The 19,934-nt window shown below is 45.6% G+C and overlaps 1 protein-coding gene across 1 annotated transcript in view; it reads left to right on the forward strand.

Annotated features, from left to right (window-relative positions):
- prkcha (protein kinase C, eta, a) overlaps positions 1–17,733 on the forward strand; it is a 45,256-nt gene extending 27,523 nt beyond the window's left edge. The window contains exons 10-14 of the mRNA XM_088925534.1: positions 36–190; positions 9,256–9,394; positions 10,591–10,779; positions 14,800–14,946; positions 15,395–17,733. Coding sequence (XP_088781660.1) covers positions 36–190; positions 9,256–9,394; positions 10,591–10,779; positions 14,800–14,946; positions 15,395–15,544 — 780 coding nt within the window. The 3' untranslated portion in view covers positions 15,545–17,733. The remainder of the gene's footprint in view (positions 1–35; positions 191–9,255; positions 9,395–10,590; positions 10,780–14,799; positions 14,947–15,394) is intronic.
- The last annotated feature ends 2,201 nt before the right edge of the window (positions 17,734–19,934 follow it).

Raw genomic sequence — 19,934 nt, forward strand, 5'->3', positions numbered from 1 at the left:
CGCTCGTTAAAGCCTTCGCCGTGTCTGCCCTCTAGGACCGCCTCTTCTTTGTCATGGAGTTCGTGAATGGCGGGGACCTCATGTTTCACATCCAGAAGTCCCGGAAGTTCGACGAGGGCCGCGCGCGCTTCTACTCCGCAGAGATCACCTCAGCTCTCATGTTCCTGCACGAGAAGGGCATCATTTACAGGTGGGGTCTGTCGCGCCGCGGTACTGGCCCTGCCTTCTTCCTGCTCCTGCACGCACCTGGAGCTGCGATAAAGGAGGCAGGCACTGATCTGCCCTTATATGAGACCCTATATACATAGTTCTGTTCTGTATGGTTATATATCATATTACAGGTGCTTACAGTCAGCAAGGGTGGACCCTGCCTGACAGACTGGCTTATTCACTCAGTCTTTCCTGTTTTACTTGCAAAAGTGAGCTTCCTGTGTGGTAAGCATTGATTTCGGAAACGCATCAAGTTTGGACTATTACTTTGTTCAAATCACATACAGTTTAAACATACTGTATAGAGCAAGCCACGTGTTAACAGTCAAGGGTTAGTTACATTTTTCTGACCAGTTCACGGGGTCTGATGGTAAATCTGTGCCTGATGAGTGGCTTGTCAGCTGTTTCAAAACTTCCCTGGGGTGATCCTGGAATACATTGGCGCAGGTTGTCTTTTGATAGCTGCGTTTAGTAATGCTGGCAGGTTTGAACCCTAGTTGCGGCATCTTTCTCTTACTCCTCACAGCAGTGACATCTTCAGCGCTGGGAGATGAGACATCAGTATGGCCATCTCTTTTTCGCTGAAGAGATCCTGCAAAGCCCAGTTGGAATTATGTCATGAAAGGCGTTTTTAGGACAGTGGACACTTGCTTTGGGTTATGCAAACATTGCAGGTGTTGTAGCCTGGCAGGAAGGACTAAAGGTCTTTAGGGGTTTGAGGGATTTAAAGCCCATATGACCCAAAGGTTTGATTTAGAGCCACTGAATCAAATTCCCTGCTCTGCTGACCTTCTAAGTAATCAGTTGGCATCCTCACGGCAAGAGAGATTGGATTAGATCTGAATTAAACCGCGCTGGTTTAAAATTAGAATCTTTGCCTCCATGTCAGCACCGAAAGCATTATGGTCCTGTGTGATGAGCAAAACTCAGTGGCTCCCAGTGATCAGTGCAAAGACACACCAGCAGCAGTACCCTGTGGGGAGTACTATAGGCTCAAACCAGCACCTGTGCTGTGGCAGTAGCTGATCGTAGGCTGTAGATCCTTGTGTCCATTGTGGGCCTGCATGCCATTACCCACCTCTTTATACAGTCCATTTGTGTGCTAAACCACAGTCGTAACCCATTTTTAAATCTTTTTTTGAGATCTTACCAGGCATCCATAGCATCACAGAGTGGCATGGTCAGGTCCTTGATCTCTCCTGATACATCCCTGTTTAGGGTATGTGCAAAGAAGCTGTTCATTCTCACACCGGCTCCTCCCATTACTTCCCCCACGCCTCTGCTCTCCAGGCTCAGGGCTGCAACAGCTGCACTGTGATGATCTATACCTTGTGTGAACAGTTGGTCTTTAATCTAATATTATCTACAGCCAAGGATCATCTCAGCAGGCCTGTTCTATAGATGCACTTGTGGCAATTTTCCACTGGAGAGTGCGGGTTTGTGCCTCTGACCAGCAGGGGTCATCCCATCCTCTGTGCGGTGCACCAAATACAAGATAACTACTTGAAACTCACATCTGACTTTTATTACATCAGATACTTATTTTGATCAGCGCTACAGAATTGCAGGGCAGACCTTTTCCTTCTAGACACCCTCTCCAAGCGTTGTACAGAATGGCATACACTAACAGGCCATAACAAAAGTGTAGTGGGTCTTAGGAAAAAAACCACAGTGCATCTCGCATCCTGTTTGCTGCCGAAGAATGGTCCGTTTCTTGGGAAAAAAAAAACTTGCTTCTACTTTTTTTTGGTAAAAAATGTGTCTTGGTTTGCATTGCTCAATTGCAATGTTTTCTTAGTAATATTTCTCACTCCAGTGCGGTTTATGCTGTGTGAGCTGTGTGTACAGAAGCAGTTTGCAGTCTCTGGCTCCCATAATCTCTGGGGGGGGGGGGAGCTATGAGACAGTGCAGACAGGACAGCATGTACTGTAGTCTATAGTTGCAGAGAACTTCACTTTTAGCCCTTTTTACTGAAGCTTCTGTGAGAGGGTTATTTTGTCTATTCAGTATCATTGGTGGACTGTTATCTTGGAAGTAGTTTCACAAAGAGACCATGGGGTTCTGAAAAGTCCATGGTCCGTGAAGGGTTTGGACTGTCTGTCTCAGTGCCAGTGATGCCCAGTGTGTTCTGGATCCCCACGTCCAGGTGCAGCATCTGGGCCGCCCTGGAAACATCACAGGTCTGGAACAGGAGTTCAACAGGTGTCAGAGCAAGTGGATTTAAATGTCATTACGTCACAGTGTAACCTTCAAAAGCTATTGCAGCTTTAGAATGAATCTTTCCTTAATTCTCTTTTATTGCATTTGAAGGCAAGGCCCTGGAGCAAGAAATCCTACCATACATGAAACCGTAGTGACAGTCATGCAGCAGAAAATTCTAGTGTTGAACTATCACCCAGTAACCAATTTATTGAAGGCAAAAAGTTGACTTCTTGTCATGTGGTTGAACCACCAGGCTTTTTAAACCGAATTGCATTTCCTTTATTGCGTTTCAGGAAAACAGTACTGAGGACTCAGTGACAGATTTTATAATAAGCCTAACTATAGTGCAGAAGTCAATCTTGCTACTGCCAGCAAATAGTACAAAAATAATGGTGTTTGGCTGTTGGTTATTATTTCTTTGCTTTAATATGGTTTGTGTGAAATAAACAGCTGATAAGATGCATGAAAACCTTTTAGGCATCCGGATCTTGGTGTGGATTTCCTGATCTAAGAGCTTATCTTAGAGCAGAACAAAAAAATCTTAAATACTCCAGTGCCCCTGCACTGAAATCACTTTTATAGTTCACAGGCAATTTTTTCAAATAGTTTATAACATTCACTTGTTTGGATGTTGACCCTTAGGTCTCAGGCAACCTAAAATGTTCAAGTATGTTAGCTGGAGTGTACAGTACATTTTCTCCCGCTTTTTTCTCACTGCCTTAGCAAAGTCTTTCCTCTGACCTGGAAGAACCCCTGTTATGTGACTGTGGTGGAGCAGGACTGGCACAGACTGATGCCTAGATGAACACAAATTTCCACTCTGTGATTTTCAAGGGGGGTTTGAATCTGTGGAACAGAGAAGGAAAGAATATGACAAACACGGCGTTGCTTGATTTTTTTTCTGACTGTCCGCAGTTTTTGTGAATCACCCACCAAAAGAAACTACATAAAGATATTTAACAGATTGTGCTGACTTGGCTGTTGGAGAATGTTCAGTGTCGGGTATAAGCAGCTGCAACAGCAGTGGTTAAAATTCAAAGAAGATTCTTCGTGTGCTAGTAACAAAGGCTAGCAAAGGTTTGTCGTTTCTGACTTTGGGAAGGTTTCTAAACTTATGATTCTGTATTGTAGGTATGAAAAGATCTTAAATAACCAAAATCAAGAACTAGACCTAACAGATAGCAGTGGTTTAGTTTGTACACATGTGTGCTTGTAAAGATTCTTGGTCTAGTCTGTAGAGATTCTTAACATTGGCTTCAAGTTGCTGCAACAGCAGTGGTAAAACCCACTGCCAGCAGGGAGAACCCGAGACAGAGTTGCACTTTCTAATCACTGTGAGACATCCGCTGGGATTAGACACGGATTCTTCCCCAAAGTAACACATCTAATCCCAGAATTCCCACACCTTCCAGAATCAGAACATCTCCCAATTCCACTGGGAGAGGGGGGAAGGAATTCAGGTGAGCTGGCAGCACAGTATGTGATGTCCTGTCACAGCCTGAGGAACAGTGAACTTTTCTTTCAATACATTTCTATGTGTTATATGTTGTATGTAAAAATGTCTTCAGTGTATTTGTATTATAAATGTCTGTAGATGTGGTATCACTTGTACAGTATATGCTTTGGCAACACTAGACTTTACCGGTCATGCCAATAAAGCTGTTGGAATTTAAATTTAAAATCCTGTTTCCCTCTGAGTGAGGCTCATAACACAGCAAACCACTCTCATGTACACTGTGACAAAGAAGCACTCAGTATGTCTCCTACAGCCACTGTTCCCTTCCCACCCTCTGAGCGCAGTGATATATTTAGAACACCAACACACCCTTATTATAAGACAGCAAGAGAATGGGGATTACATTTGGTGTGAGATGGCTTGCTCATAAACAAGACTGAATTCCAAACAACACTAATAGTGATGCCATCTCCTCACACAGTATACTACTAGAACCTGCCAGATCTTGTGCTTTAAGCTTTTGGAAACTATAAAAAGCTGTATTCCTTGTGAACTTCTAATAATACAGAGAACTGTGGGAAGCAGACTTATAGACTTGAAGCTTTTGTATCTCATATTAAGTGTACTTAGTTAATCACAGGCTTTGCTTCTGTGCACTTAATTATCCCTGTTCCCAGAATAATGCGGTTACTGTGCTTCTTGCTCACTCTTTTCAAGTGTTCATATATTCACAATGTTCAGTTGTGTCTCACCTGCACCTCATCTTCAGTGGCATTGCAGGTCACAGTGTGTATTCAAGCGAGGCTCAGAGTGGAGGAGCTCTGCGGTCCATGGTGGTGTGTCAGAGTGTTCCATGTTCTGCTTTGCAAACATTGTTAACGCAGCACAGCCCGTACAGCCTGAGACAGTAAAGCATCATTTCTGTATCCAGGTGATGTTGCGGTTTAATAGATATCACATGTTTGTGAGTGTATACGCACAGAAAATGCTATTTAAGATGCTGTTATTTTTTTATCGTCTACAGGAAGCACATGTGGTGCATGAGAGCCCTGTGCTTTCCACAGGAAGCTCTGATATAAAAGTCTTTGTCCCGGATGCTCTTGTGCAACAGCAGGTCCCTCTGAGGCAGCTGTGTCTTCCCAGTGTCCTACAGGTGATGTCAAGCCAGCCATCTCTGTGATGCCCACTCTGCTACACTGCGTTCAGATTCCACTCCTTGTGGCCTTTCAGTGTACAACCTAGAACCATCACAAGCAGGTGACTGAGGGCACATGAGTCCACACACTCCACTGCGTGTAAGCAGGTAATCAGGTTATTCATCAGGAGACAATGTCAGCATTGTATTGTCTGCTCATATGTGGGAGGTGGCCTGTATTGTGCAATCTTAATCTGCACTGTTGACACAAATCCAGGGTCTTACAATACTGCAATATCTAAGTCTCCACTGTAAGTGGCTGTATTAATCACAGGGTTGTGACAGTACAAAGCCAAGTAAGTGCAGTGGGTAAACAACCCCACCTTGGCTGGCTGTCCATCTAGGGAGGCAATGTGGATTGTTATCACCGTGACCCTGAATCAGCACTTACAGTAGAAGGCCAGACTTCCTTCACAGTAGTAGTCCTTTACTAGTCCTCATTAGTCCTTGCAAGTCCTTTATTAGTCATTATTAGTCCTTTTGTCTGGTCTTGTGCCACCTGATGTCAGTGCACTTTGTCTATCACTGCTTCGACCTCTCTGGAACAATTGAATCGAATGCAGCACATGGTCTCAGACACAGAGCATCTGCTGGGCAGAGGAAGGTGTTCCACTGCCCTGGCTTGTGCCCTAGACACACTAAATCTGTAGTCTGCTTGTTTTTTCATGTTGGCAGAGGGGACAAGGAAGGTTGCTCTCCTAGCTGTGTATGATGAGAGGATACAGTTTTCTGGCATGTGGGCAGACAGTCGCAGGGCAGTATTCAAGGACTGCTACTCCGCTGACAAAACGTGACACAGACCAGGCTGTCTGGGTTCAGCGGGGCTGACATAAACCCTTTTCATGCATCTCCACAGAGCATGTCCTGCCCAGCAGTGAGACATGCAGGACAGTTCTTCTGTAGGAATGTATTATCATTTCACTGCAGACGGCTACAGAAGATGCAAAGGGTTATCAAGTGCATCTAGTCTAAACAGGCCTGTGGGAGGATTCTTGAAACAAATAATAAAGGATATGACTCATATTTATTGGTTTGCGTTACATTTCTACCATTTCTGAAAAAGCTTAAATATCCAAGACCTGAAGAGCAAGACTGCAATCCTTGCATTCATAAAACCAAACCCTGAAGCATACTTAAAAGTCAGAAAAGGGCACTTTTGTGATAACAATCACGTGATTACTAGCGCCAGTGCCTCTGTAATGATGAGTCTGCCAGAAGCACTAAGAAGCAATGTTTGGAATTTGTGGTCCACAACTAGTTTGGAGGCTTGGCAGCTGTGCTCCTAACCACTGCTCTGTGTGCTGCAGACAGTGCCTGTAGCCAGGCCTGTGTGCACCACCATGTTTGTTGTTGATATCAGAGGCCAGTCAGCGTCTCACCTCGGCCTGTAGTCATCAGTGCAGGGGCAGCGCTGGTCTCCTAGCAGTGGAGGAGCTGAGGTGGGATCAATAGGGGGTGCTGGGGGGGTTGTGGGAGAGAGGGGAGCCACGCAATCATAATCATAAAACATATCAACAGATGAAACATACAAAAGCGGGGGTGGGCCTTGTTTTCCCCAAGTCTTTGAGAAGCAGCACTACCTCTGTGGAGTGGGAGCCAGTGGCAGCCATGTTTCTGCTCAGGGCCTATACGATCTCACTCGGTAAAGAGAAACTGCTGCCTCTCGGGATGCAAATGGCCCTGTTTCACCATCTGTAATTCCGGTAAATTGCTGCCGGCTCATGGTCTGCGGGAATGAAATCCCGTTTCCCAGGGAGGTGTTGTTTTAGCCAAGGCCCCAGGAGCCAGGGCTGTAATTGCCCAGTCTGCCTGAGCAGAATCTCAGCTGTCGAAAACACTGGCTGGCAGGGAGAGCAGAGCGGTTATTTAGTGGGAGCTGTTTCTCACGTATCCACTGTCTCCTGTTTCCTGTTTTACTTTTTTTGTTTTTGCGGGCTGGAACAAAATGAGATATTTCAAATCCTCTTTAATGCTTCCCCACCATCACCACACAGTGTCATTACTTAGTGTCGCAAGTCAAACCGTACATGGGAGGGCTCTGTCCAGATGACTAGTTCGGCAAACTCCCAGGACTGCTTTCTGTCTGTGTTCATGGGGCCAGGGTGCCCTTCACTCTCAGACTGACCATCTCAAGCCAGTGAGGTACAAGGCATCAGGGAGGAGCGGCTATTTTAGGCCATCGAGAGACATTTTTGTTCTTCGATGCTTGCATAGTTTTGGTAGAAAAAAAAAGAAAACATATATGAAAGGCTGGTGAGGTCACCTCATTCACCTGCTTGTATGTCTTCTCTGCTAGGACAGCAGTGTTCAGGGTTCTGGACTTGTACCTGGAAGGTTTGTGGGTTCAAATCCTTGGTGAGACACAGCTGTTGTAGCCTTGAGCAACTTGGACTGCTCCAGCAAAATCCCCAGTTTTATAAATAGGTGCAAAAGTAAGTCACTTATGATGATACAGTCAGGCATATATAATTATATATATATATAAATGTAAGTCTCGCAAAATGATCTTTGAATGCTTAGTTTTGGCTTTAATTAGTGAGAAACATGTGCCCTTCATGGTTAACATTGCTGCCTCCTTGGGCAAAACCACAGAGTTGCAAAATCAGCGAATTGTACCTTTGCACAGGTGTGAGCTGGCCAGCGAGGCCTGGGGTTTCCTGTAGGAGCCTGGCACCCTTACCCAGTCCGGGACGGAGCCTCAGGGCTGGTCCTGGACTGAACACACAGTCTGCCTTGTAACTGGAGGGTCTGCAGGGAGCTGCCAAGTTTGCGTTGGCAGCTGCCGAGCGGCTTTACTGGAATCTCCAAACGTTTTAAAACGCAGCGAGAAGCAGCAGCACAGCCCACACTCACTCCACATTTCCACACTCCTTCCTGGTAGGCTGGATAAGTGGCACATCAGCACTCTGGGGAGACATAGCCAGGGCTACAGCCTCATGTATTCTTTCTCCAATTAAGCCACTGACTCTGTTGCTGGATTAGATACTCTGCTGGTTCCATCAAAGCCTGCAATGAAGTGACAGTAAAAGTGCAACCACAGTACAGTTAACTTGGCTTTGTTTCAAGGTGTTCATCACATGAAGTTTAGAAAAAATAAAATCCCTGTCAGAAAATTAGACTAGTTAAATTACTTCAACCTGCTTTCCTACAAATCAGTGCCAACACCCACCCAAGAAAAGTGATTTCCAATGACACCCGTGCAAGCACATAGACCGGCAACTGCACTGTGATAAAACGTAGAATTTACATTCTGTCAGAATGCACAGCAGAAGGCCTCCTGCCATCTGTCTTTGTATGTATAATTTAATACCCTTCCAGTTTGAAAGTTAGGTTTTGAACCTAAACTCGGTTAGTGAGTTAAGAGCAGTGGTTGCGCAACATGTTGGATCATGGGTATGAATATTAATTAATTCTTCATCCAATCACAACGTTACGGGAGATTCTTACCACTTCTAAATCTGCCTTTTTGTGCATATAACATCTAAGTTTGTCTGTCATCTGCTGTATATCATATTGTATGTGAGCTTCATTCAATAGAAGTACGTCTCTCACTGAGGTGTGATGCTGTGGTTTGCTGTTTATTAATCTACACAGCCTATTTCTGTCCCAAGGGAACAAGTGACACAGCATTACTAATGACCAGCCTACTACAACCAAAGTTTTGTTTGCTCGTCAACTAACATTTTTGCAATAATCTGTTTCTAATTGTCCTTTAAACTGTATCGGTAAGTCAAAAGCAAATTTGTTTTCTGTCTGTTGGTTAAATATTGAGTTTTCTGGAACAGTCTGGCAGAAAATCAGAATGTTGCCCCTGCGCTGTTATCTCATCTGTTCAGTATGCAGCCTGAGTTTACAAAATGTAACAATGTAGTCTGCTATGACCTTCAAAAACTGATTTAATTTCCTACTGTGTAGGCCCTTAATACAGTGAATAAAAATAGCTAGAACACAGAAATGGTGAGATACATTCAACCCAGCCTGATAATTTTGTTACCGCCAGTTTATTGATCTGAGGCCACTATCGAAATGTTTTGAGAAGGATGTCCTGAAGTCGTTTCCACCTTCTGGCTATGTCATTGGGTGCGAACCCCAGCCGTCTGTGTAGGGAAGTATCTTCTTGTTCTCGTGTCGGCTCCCGCCGGCTGGCTGGGTGCGCTGGTGCTCTGACTGGAGGACGTTGCTGTGTTTCAGGGATCTGAAGCTGGACAACGTGCTCCTGGATAAGGACGGCCACTGCAAGCTGGCTGACTTCGGCATGTGCAAGGAGGGCATCTTCGAGGGAGTGGCCACAGGGACGTTCTGTGGGACGCCTGACTACATCGCCCCCGAGGTACAGGGCCCGGGACTTTAAATTACCATCCTGCCAGCGTAGGATGTCTCCCCGAAACGTGCTGAGAGAGAGCATGTTGCTTTGCTCCGAAATGAAGCTGTTGGCAGTTATCATTGTATATATAAACCATTCCTGCGAAGCAGGGGTTTACTGGATAACAAGTCAACATGTTGTTTTTGTCCTAAGTAAGTATCCTACTGCTGCTTAAACAATAACATTTTCTTCAACCCCCAAGGACTGACTTCCCATAACCGGCATTAAAAAACTGGATTTCCAAATTTTCAAGATAGCAGTCATACACTGTAACTCTAGACCCTTCCCTTCGGATACTCTTTCCACATTTTGCACACAAAGGCGTTACTCAGCTCCCATGTGTGCTTCCTGCTTCCTGCCTGAAATTGTTCCATTCTTTAGAAGATCAATTACTGACAGTCTCAATGCACTCAGCTGACAGATTTCCTTTTGCACAGCTCAGACGTTCAACGTCACAGCTTGTGTATGAGCTTCCCTGTTTGCTGTCATATCCTTTGTCACTTGTGTAGTTTTTCACGGTCAGAATCTGGGATATGAATAGCCTGTAATGCCTGTGTCAGGAGGTGCATTGGTAAAGGCAGGAGTGGCATGATTCTGATTCACGACTGGTGCTTCACTCCTGCCCCTCAGGAATGATTCCCCCTCTGTTGTCCTGCAGGGTGTCTGGACTGAGTGAATAGAACAGAAATGTAGGAACACCACAGCTTGACTTCGCATGTTAATAATGCACATTCTGAGAGAGACACCCTGTATGTGTTTCTTCTAAATCATTAACACCCGAGATTCGAGTGAAAGATGTGAAAATAATTAAGGCAGCAGAGATAAAGCTATTTTCTAGCGTGGCATTCAGCATAGTGCGGCATACTTAAAATACTTAAAAGAATTAATAACTTACAGGATTCCCATCACCAGAAATCAGATCTACCCGAGAAAGAGTGGACCATCTACGGCAGCTCCATTCATACCCTTTCAACCCTACTGCCCTGTGCTGAGTGGATTGAAGCTGTAGCTGCATGTATACTTTAATCTGGGGCTACAGACATCAAAGTGCAGGAAAATCGGCTCTCTTGGAATGATTTTGCAATTCAGGGCAGATTCCCCTCAAGGCTGTTTGTATTGTCGGCCATGGCTTGTATGCGCTGACGTCCGTGCTGTGTGCTCAGATCCTCCAGGAGATGCTGTACGGGCCCTCGGTGGACTGGTGGGCTCTGGGCGTGCTGCTGTACGAGATGCTGTCAGGGCACGCGCCATTCGAGGCGGAGAACGAGGACGACCTCTTCGAGTCCATCCTGAACGAGGAGATCGTCTACGCGGCCTGGCTCGGCGCTGATTCCGTGCACATCCTCAAGGCTGTGAGTCCTGCGCCCCTCCGGAGCGAGCCTTCGCTTCCTCTGCTGTCACGGTGCCAAAGCAACAACACCCCTGGCAGCAATACTGTATGCACCAGCCTTCCCTTAACAAGAGAGCACCTCTGCATTTCAGACAGGCAGACATATTCATTTAGAAAAACGTAAGAGCCCAACATTGCCGGATAGTCTTTAATGGACAGAGGTGACACCAGGTCTTTATTATCACCTGCAGGGAAGTTTTAAGCTCTTTCAGTACAATTGTAATAAAGCGGGTTTATTCAGATCTTATGGTATTGTTGTTGTCTGTGAATAAATGCTGGATATTCTGTAATCTAAAATCTTCAAGAACCTACTGTGGAAAAGCTTTCGTGAATAGGAGGCAATGAAGGTTGTAAGTGTTGTTGAGTTGTGCTCTTTGGCACTGCACTAGGACAGAACTGATGAGAATGGGCCCCGTTAGTTGTCAGTCTTAATTAAAAGCATGTGGGGAAACTCTTCCATCTATCATGCTGATGTTGCTGGTAGATCACTGTTCTAAGCACACCACCCAGCTTTCTGAACGATTGCAGTGCACCAGTTAAATCTGCATGGCTTGTACGTGTAGACCCTTTCATTGCTACAAACGTGTTGAGGTGGAGCGTGTGATGTTATGAGGGAGCTTTCAGCTGGGGGCAATCATCTGTGGAAGTGCTGGGTGTAGGCATCAGTCCCTGAAGGAGAGCAGGCCTGGTTTCTGGGCCGTGGGCTCCAGGGGAACCCGAGGGCCAGGGGGTGCTGGTGTTGGGGGAGAGCCTGTGCAGAGCTGGCACCCACAGTGCTGTAACTGTCCAGCTGTTCCACTCCGCTGGATCCCTGGCTGGATGACATCATTACATAACTGTATTAAAGCAGCATTTATGCTGAGGCTTGGGCTAAAAATAAACCCAGCTCTCTCTGAGGGGAACTGGGAAGTGTACTGGCCTGAAAGAATGAGCAGATCAGCACTCAAACGCCGCTCTGCCTACGGTAACAGTTTAGCAAGAAGCCTGGTAACTTGCAGTAATAGTTATAACGTAGCAGTAAAATTTCGGTCTTTACGGTTTGGTTATTTTCATTTTATTTTTACTTTGGTGAGAGCTTCCGTGGGTTTTGTTTTCTCACCAACTGGGCTTTCCTGCTGCAAAATTTACTACGGGAGCTCTGAAGGACGAACTCTGCTCTTTGGAAAATGACTCAGATTATAGGCCAGTCAAGACAGACCCAGCTTTTGTCAAGCACTTTTTTTAAATATATATACACAATTGTGAAAATATATATATATATATTCACATATACTTTTTCACATCTGCTTCTGTAGCAAGAAAGCTGATAACCCGCCTGTGGTCAGTTTTGGCAGCATCAGCCCGAAGGCTGCATGTTGCCTTAGTGCCCCAACACACTGTGGCACAGTTTTGATGTTTGATGTTATCTCTGTGGCTGAAAAAAAGAGTAAACATGTCACAGCCATGCAAGACGCCATCCTTAGCTAGATGGCACATTGATTTCTCATTTTGTAACACAGGTTGTTTTTTAAGCTGAGGTTTCAAGGGGTCCTTGAAGCACACTTAAAGTCCGTTCCCTTTGCAGAAAGGCACAAAGCCTTAGCCGAGTGGATGTGGCTGATGAGCAGCCCTGATATGCTCTGACCCACGGCTCTGGCCCACCAGCTCTGTACTGGAGCTCTAATCCTCTGCTCCCATTTGCTAGCCGCCCTGAAGCAGCAGCTGGCTGGGGCCGCGTTGCTGGGCAGAAGGAGCTCGGGTGTTCTCTGTTTCTCTGGAGGCTAGGGAGCCAATCGAAATCGACAGCCGAGAATCAGTATTGAAAATCGCATTGATGGCAGCTGACACAAGCTAAGACAATTATTACATTATGTTATTGCGCAGCAATACCTCTGTAGGTAATGGGATTTGATTTTCCAGAGACGGGGTGTTATAATAACCTTGACACAGTTCATAAAGCTGTTGAAGTGATGCTTTTGTGATCTGTGCAGGAGAGCAGATTTACAGCGTAATTCCCTCTTGAGTCTCCTGCTTTGGGTCAGATAACAGGAGAATGGCTCTGTGCAGTGAACTAGCACTAGGGCAGCAATGTCCCACTACAGGGACTTTACTCATTCGCTTTGAAGGTCCACAGGTAGGGCAGATCAGCAGTGACAAAGGTCTGATAATCACACACAAAATGCAGACACTTTTTCACTACTACACAGGACTCCGAACTCCAGCCAAAAAACAAGCAAAAGTGTATCTTTTCTGGGTTTTCTTTAACTCCAGGGCCAACACTTGTGTTTCCAATCTGCTATTTGCGTGCTCTATCCCAAAAAGGGCAGGACCCCAGTCAGAGCACAGACCTGGTGTTTGTTCTGGATGGTGCAGCAGGGCGTGAAGTGGCAGGCTATAGATAGCCAAGGTCATATCGCCTGTTCTTACTCCCAGGCTGAGCAGATGTCTCATTCCTCCTCTGTGCTCTCCTGAGTGCAGGCAGGGGTGGTGCATGCCACTGGCGCCAGGACTGCTGTCACACTGGGGCAAAACACTTCTCAGACAACTTCTGGGGTGTCCCAGAGATGAGCCCCCCCATCACTGATATTGTCGGCAATTGAAAAGCATTCTGCATTTGTACAGTCGCCTCTGTTGCAGAATAGTGTCATCTGCTGTGAAAGCATATAGATTCAGGCCCAGGATAGAGACCAAAATCAAGGACCAGACTACTGGACTGATTGCAGCCTGTGAAATCCACCGGGATTGTTCGAAATGGCTGTGCCTTCAACTGAAGGAGGGATGATTCTGTTTAATATCAGCAACATGCTTACGGATTTATGCAGGTCTGATAAAGTCAGCATTGCTTGCTCTCTTCCCAGCTTCCCTTTGCTCTGTTGGAAAGTGACAAACTGTTTTGGTTTATTGCCCTCAGCTGCCAAGGTTCAAGAGCAGCGTTCCATTCAGTCTGCATCACAGTAACAGCTGGGGCTGCACACTACGATGCACAATCAGATGGTCCATTACATTTACATCACAGTTTTTGTTGTGTGCAAGGCCCACGAGTGGTGGAGAGGTCAACTGAGTTTACAGCATTTTTTTTCTAAGCACGGCTTATTGCTGTCATGTGATCCCATCTATTGAAAACAAATACTTTTCCGCCCATGCACAACTTAAAAAGATGTGGAGCTCTGTTCTGTCTGAACAGGGCTCAGGTGTAATGTCTCTGAGGAGTGAAAGAAAGCTGTACCCTTTATGTCAGTGTGGTGCTTTTGCTCTGACCTCTGTCTACACAGGTGACATTGAGAGATGAGGAAGCCGAGATCGCCTATGTAAATAGGGATTCTCATCATATTTTTCATTGGCTGTAATTATTCATTCCATTTGTAAAGATGGGTCTGTTCACTGATTGTTCCAGTGAGCTGTGCTCAGTAGTGTCTTCTCTCCACCGTGCTGATTGGCTGTTCCAGTGAGCTGTGCTCAGTAGTGTCTTCTCTCCACCGTGCTGATTGGCTGTTCCACTGAGCTGTGCTCAGTAGTGTCTTCTCTCCACCGTGCTGATTGGCTGTTCCACTGAACTGTGCTCAGTAGTGTCTTCTCTCCACCGTGCTGATTGGCTGCCGTAGTGAGCTGTGCTCAGTAGTGTCTTCTCTCCACCGTGCTGATTGGCCGTTCCACTGAGCTGTGCTCAGTAGTGTCTTCTCTCCACCATGCTGATTGGCCGTTCCACTGAGCTGTGCTCAGTAGTGTCTTCTCTCCACCGTGCTGATTGGCCGTTCCACTGAGCTGTGCTCAGTAGTGTCTTCTCTCCACCGTGCTGATTGGCCGTTCCACTGAGCTGTGCTCAGTAGTGTCTTCTCTCCACCATGCTGATTGGCTGTTCCAGTGAGCTGTTCTCAGTAGTGTCTTCTCTCCACCGTGCTGATTGGCCGTTCCACTGAGCTGTGCTCAGTAGTGTCTTCTCTCCATCGCGCTGATTGGCTGCCGTAGTGAGCTATTGCCTGAAGTTTTCGCTCTTCCTTTGCAGTTCCTGACGAAGAACCCGAGCCGGCGCCTGGGCTGTGTGTCAGCAGAGGGTGGAGAAGGCGCCATCCTCACTCACCCCTTCTTCAAGGAGATTGACTGGGAGCGCCTCAACCGCCGGGAGCTGGAACCCCCCTTCAAACCCCGAATTGTACGTAGGCCTTCTGCGCCGTTCTGCACTCGTCCTTCCAAAACTCACTATTGAACAGTTCTCTCAGCTGCCCCTATGTGCTTCCACAGTAGGGTTAGTGCACTGTATAGGAGGCTGAGTATGTGGAGGAGGCAGGAGTCAGATTAGCTGCTTGAACACTGGGACCTGGACTGAAAATGTCCTCCTCCTGACAAATCATACTTCACAATCACTAATGCTTTGTATCCTCTTTATTCTAGATGCTTTCTGCTTGTGTGACAGAATCATAGTTGGTTGTTTTATTGCTTAAAGTGTTTGCTGTGTTTGATAGAAGTGTTTGAGAGCCGTTGTCCACCTGGGGTCATGCTAATATGTGGAGCGGTGCCTCTGAACACCTTCCCAGGTGGCCTCAACCTGACCCCTGACCCCTGACCCCAGGCCGCTCACCCCCTCCCCTTGTTTCGTGCAGAAGTCCTCAGAGGACGTCAACAACTTCGACCCAGACTTCACCAGGGAGGAGCCCACGCTCACCCCCATCGAGGACCCCATGATCCCCTCTGTCAACCAGGACGAGTTCAAGCACTTCTCCTTCACCTCTCCAGAGCTGCTGGATGTCTGAAGGATTGGCATGCGGCTCTGGCCTGAGCCTTCCAGCAGCCTCGGAGCTGGACAGAAGAGCAAGTCTTTCTCTTTCTCTCTCCTCTTCTCTCTGTCGGCGCTCTGACCGGCCAGGGCGGCACAGTACCGGAGCGAGGCTGTCTCAGTGACTTTAAGGCCCTGGGCGTTTTTCGCGGCAGGTTTCTCTGGCCTTTCTGAAGCAGTCCTCTGCCTGCACGCGGTGGAGGAACTCTCCAGCAGTGTTTTCTTTGCGGTGCTGCCCGGGGAGAACTTGAGAGGAACGCACTGTTCTGCTGTCCTCTTGGACACAGAACTAGAGGACGCAGAACCACCCCACTGCAGGAGGAACAAGATCACGTCAGCCTTCTTATATTTCTTTTTAGCTTTTACTCTGTTCACAGATGTGAACAGAAATGCACAGGGGTTTTGATGAGCAAAGACTTTAAAGTATCTGTTTCCTAGACGGGATTAGTTTTTGCATTTTTTAGAAAGCGTGCCGAAGCTGTCTGTAAATTCTGCTCGGGAGTAAATGCATTTTCCTGGGTTCTAATGTGAACTAAGGAGCCTCAGTCTTAACTTGAAAGTTTTCTTTTCAAGTGTTTTGTACACCACAGTTACACTTTAGTATTTTTATTTTCATTATTATTTCTATATGCAATATATTGAATAACAGGATTATAATCTCAATAGAATAGAATAGAGGTCCAAATTTCATAGAATGCAGTTGTGATATAAGCCTGGGCCAGGAGTGCTCAGTGTACAGTTATTTGTATATCTCAGGTGCCTCCTGGCTCATTGTGTGATAGTGTACAGGAGCAGCCTATTCTGTGTGGGAGTGAGGAGGGCACTTTCTTTGTTATTAAGCAGAGAAATGAAAGAGGTAGAAAATAAGCTTCCAGTGTTTTACATTAGTTTACTATTCACATTTAACAAGATCTTTAAGGGCACCCTCTGGTCTCAAACCTAAGACTACGCCTCAAGCAACAACTGTATTTTTTTTATACCCGTTGCAACCTGAAACATTTGCATTTCTCAAACTTTCCATTTTCACTTTGTTAAACCGGTGTCTTCTGCCGCTAGCTTCCCCTATGTTTGTCCTGAACAGAATGGAATGCTGTCGTTTACGAGTCAGACGAACTTCGCTCAAACGTCACATTGTGATTCAAGGGCGTGGTCTTTAATGCAAATATAGAACGTTAAATCAGTCTGGTTTTATGCTGCCTTGTACCACCTGTGCGTGCTTTGCACATCTCACACTCAGTCTTTGCACTGACTGCTCCTTCCACCCTCCATCTTCCAGCAAGACACTCATTAAATCATGCCTTCACTGTTAGGCACAGTGCACACAAGGCTTTTAATTATGAAAGCAGACAAGTTTGAGCCTGAGTGTGCCTGACAAGTCTTCCTAGAACCAGGAATGCTCAGTATGCTCTGAAATCTTTGAAGAAGACTCACAGTCCCTTTCCACAATGCCACGAATCTAGTATTGGTGTTAATTCCACAAACAGATCTGAGGCAAGAAATGTCTTTTTAATGTGTTACTGTTTAATAAAGATGAAGGGAAACCGTATGTAAAAAAAAGAACTACAGTATGTCCAATGCATTTTTCATTGTTAGTCATAGTGCTTTGCTAAGAACAACATAATTTTATTAAAAAATTCACATTGCATCACATTTTATTAGGGTGAAAAAGGGACCAGAAGGTGAAATTTCCAGCTCCCGTCAATTTTCTCAGGAAATATGTTTTTGTACGTGTAATATTGTGCAATGGCTGATGTTCTCTTATTTTTAATAAAAAAGCACTGGACTGATGGCATGTAAGGAATGTCTAAATATGCTTTTTTATTCTATGACTTTTTTGTAGTGCCGTGTATAATTCAGTCCAGATAGAGCATTGCAAATATCAACAAAACCTCCTTCCAAAAGCCCAGACCGCTGGCATCCTGTTGACTGTGCAGGAAGTCTGAGCATGCTGCTCGAGCTCTGTGCATCAGAAGATAATCGTGAGCCTGTGTGGACAGGCTGTGTGTTTCTGGGGTTTCTGAAAAAAAGTGTTTCTGAGCACTGACAGCTCTGTGCTGATAGCTTCTACAGCTCTGCTTCAGAAATTGACTTAAGTGCTGCAGTTACTGTTCCGTGAGCTTCTCCTTTTTTGCAAAACCAAACCAAATAAATAAACTGTGAAACAAATCTTATCACCATTTGTCAGTTTTTTTTCTTCCTGTGCTGTCCAAGTGTCTGTGAATGAAGGTCCAATACTAGTCTTTACCTTCCTAAACTGTCAGCTGTCCACTGAGAGAAAATCTGTCGGTCTGTCTGTGTTTTGACAGCTGCAAACCCTTTTCTTTCCTGTGAGATACTGTAGTACGTGTTGCAGTGTGTTAGATAAATGTCTTCTACAGGGTGTTTTCATAAGGCTGGATCCATCTGCTCCCTCATGTTCAACAAGTCCTTTGTGGTATCGTCTTGCTTTTGTTTCATAGGTTTATTGATTTTGTTTTTTTTATTCCCAATATCATTGAATTTTATATTGAATATTGAATTTTATTAATTGCACTTCTACCTTGTGTCTGTGGAAAAAAGTTGCTGTATAGTATTAACAATGTCAGGATAGCTGTCAGAATGTTTTTTACGACAGAGCATAAAGAGACAAAGAACATTTACTCTCTCAAGCAGGAGGGCTTAAGGGGTGTGAACATTTTGATTAAACTGACATATCTCCCTTAACAGACAGTCAGGAGCTAAACAAGACCAAACTCCTTCCTGAGAGCTGAGACAAATGGGTGTGTTGGATGACATGAAGGCGTGTTTTATTAGAGAAATAACTTTTTTCTCCACTTTCCCCTGATTCCTCTTCTCACCTGCTCTGTGTTTTTTACAGCTTTTTAACTTTTTTTCCCCTCTACTGTTTTTAGATCCTCTTCTCCCAACACACCTCTTTTCTCTCTTTTTTTCTGCGTCTTTCAGGATGGTGTGTTCGTTCACAATGGGTCACTCTGTTCGTGGCAGTGTAAAGCTCTTCCTTGTGTTCATGCAGAAGCCTGTGGCATTGAGGTCCACAGATCATTATTTTCCTAGGATGGAGGCCAGACTAGCTGAATTAATATCTGACCAGGGTAGGAGACAGCACAGAGAAAATGACCCTGATGAAGTTCAGGCTCAGTGACTATAGCCTGGCCATAGAAACTGGGTGACACCGGCTGACCCGGCTGACCACAAAGAGACAGAGAGGACAGGCTGTGCTCCCGCAGCAGGGAGAAGCAAAGACAGAGGTACTGCACACTTTCTTCTGCACTGTGAAAAATACTCTAGGATTAGACAAACATTCTTCCCCTGAATAACAACTCTAATCCCAGAATTCCCACACCTGCCAGAATCCAAACAGCTTCCGATCCTACTGGGGAAGGAAACTCAATAGAGCTGCAGCCCAGTGTGTGCCCACCTGTCCCAGCCTAAGGAACAGAGAGTCAGCCTGTTTCAGAATAATGTTTATGTGCCACATATGTAAATGCCCAATAATATGTTTGTACTGTAAATTTCCATGAATGTTGTGTTAATTGGAGCTGCTTTGGCAACACTGTAAATAATCAGTCATGCCAATAAAGCCCTGTGAATGGGAATTTGTAAAAACGCTGTGCACACGGCAAACTCTACACCAGGTGCGCCGTGAGCTAAGCAGTTGTCGAGTGGAGCAGGCCGGCTGCAGGCAGTTCTCCTCAGTGTGACGCCTCATCCTAACCACAAAAAGTCAGGGTGCTGTCAGACTGACGTAGGCGGGCTGTGCTGGAGTGGCGCAACACAGCTCACTTCCTCGATTTTCGGGCTGATGAGTCACAGCCGGTGAGAGGTGAGTGGGGTTGTGCAGTGGTGTCTGACCTGCATCTTTCTACAGCTTGGAGCAAAGAACAACCGACAATAATAAGGAAAACAAATGTAAAGTTACAGTTTTGCCACTCTTTACATTTTTTCTGATTGGAAAACACAGGTGAGAGCTGACTGGCTCGAACTGTAGAAGTCCTCTCTCAGTGTGCAGGATAGAGGCTCCCTGTCCATTAAGGTGAGTGACAGAGAGGAAGAGAGGACTGGACAGACCAACCCTTCCTCCCTGTTTCCTCCCCTCTCACTTATTGGCTACTACTGCTTTCTGGGAGAAGCAGAACGTGTTAAAAAAAGCCTTCCAGTGTCGACTGCCCAACCTTAAGTAGTGTATTTCAAAGGCTTCTTGCCAGTGACTTCTCTGAAAATTATTTGAGTCTGAGCACTATATCTCGCACTGTTTGAGCAGAGCTGATGCTGTTTGACTGTCGTATTATTTTGAACGTTTGGCTGTTTTATTATGCAACGGATGGTACATAAAAGAACTTGCATCAAATAGCAAAGGAAAAACATCT

The sequence above is a fragment of the Atractosteus spatula genome, chromosome 9 (genome assembly GCF_055471065.1).
Source record: "Atractosteus spatula isolate fAtrSpa1 chromosome 9, fAtrSpa1.hap1, whole genome shotgun sequence".
Taxonomy (NCBI): domain Eukaryota; kingdom Metazoa; phylum Chordata; class Actinopteri; order Semionotiformes; family Lepisosteidae; genus Atractosteus; species Atractosteus spatula.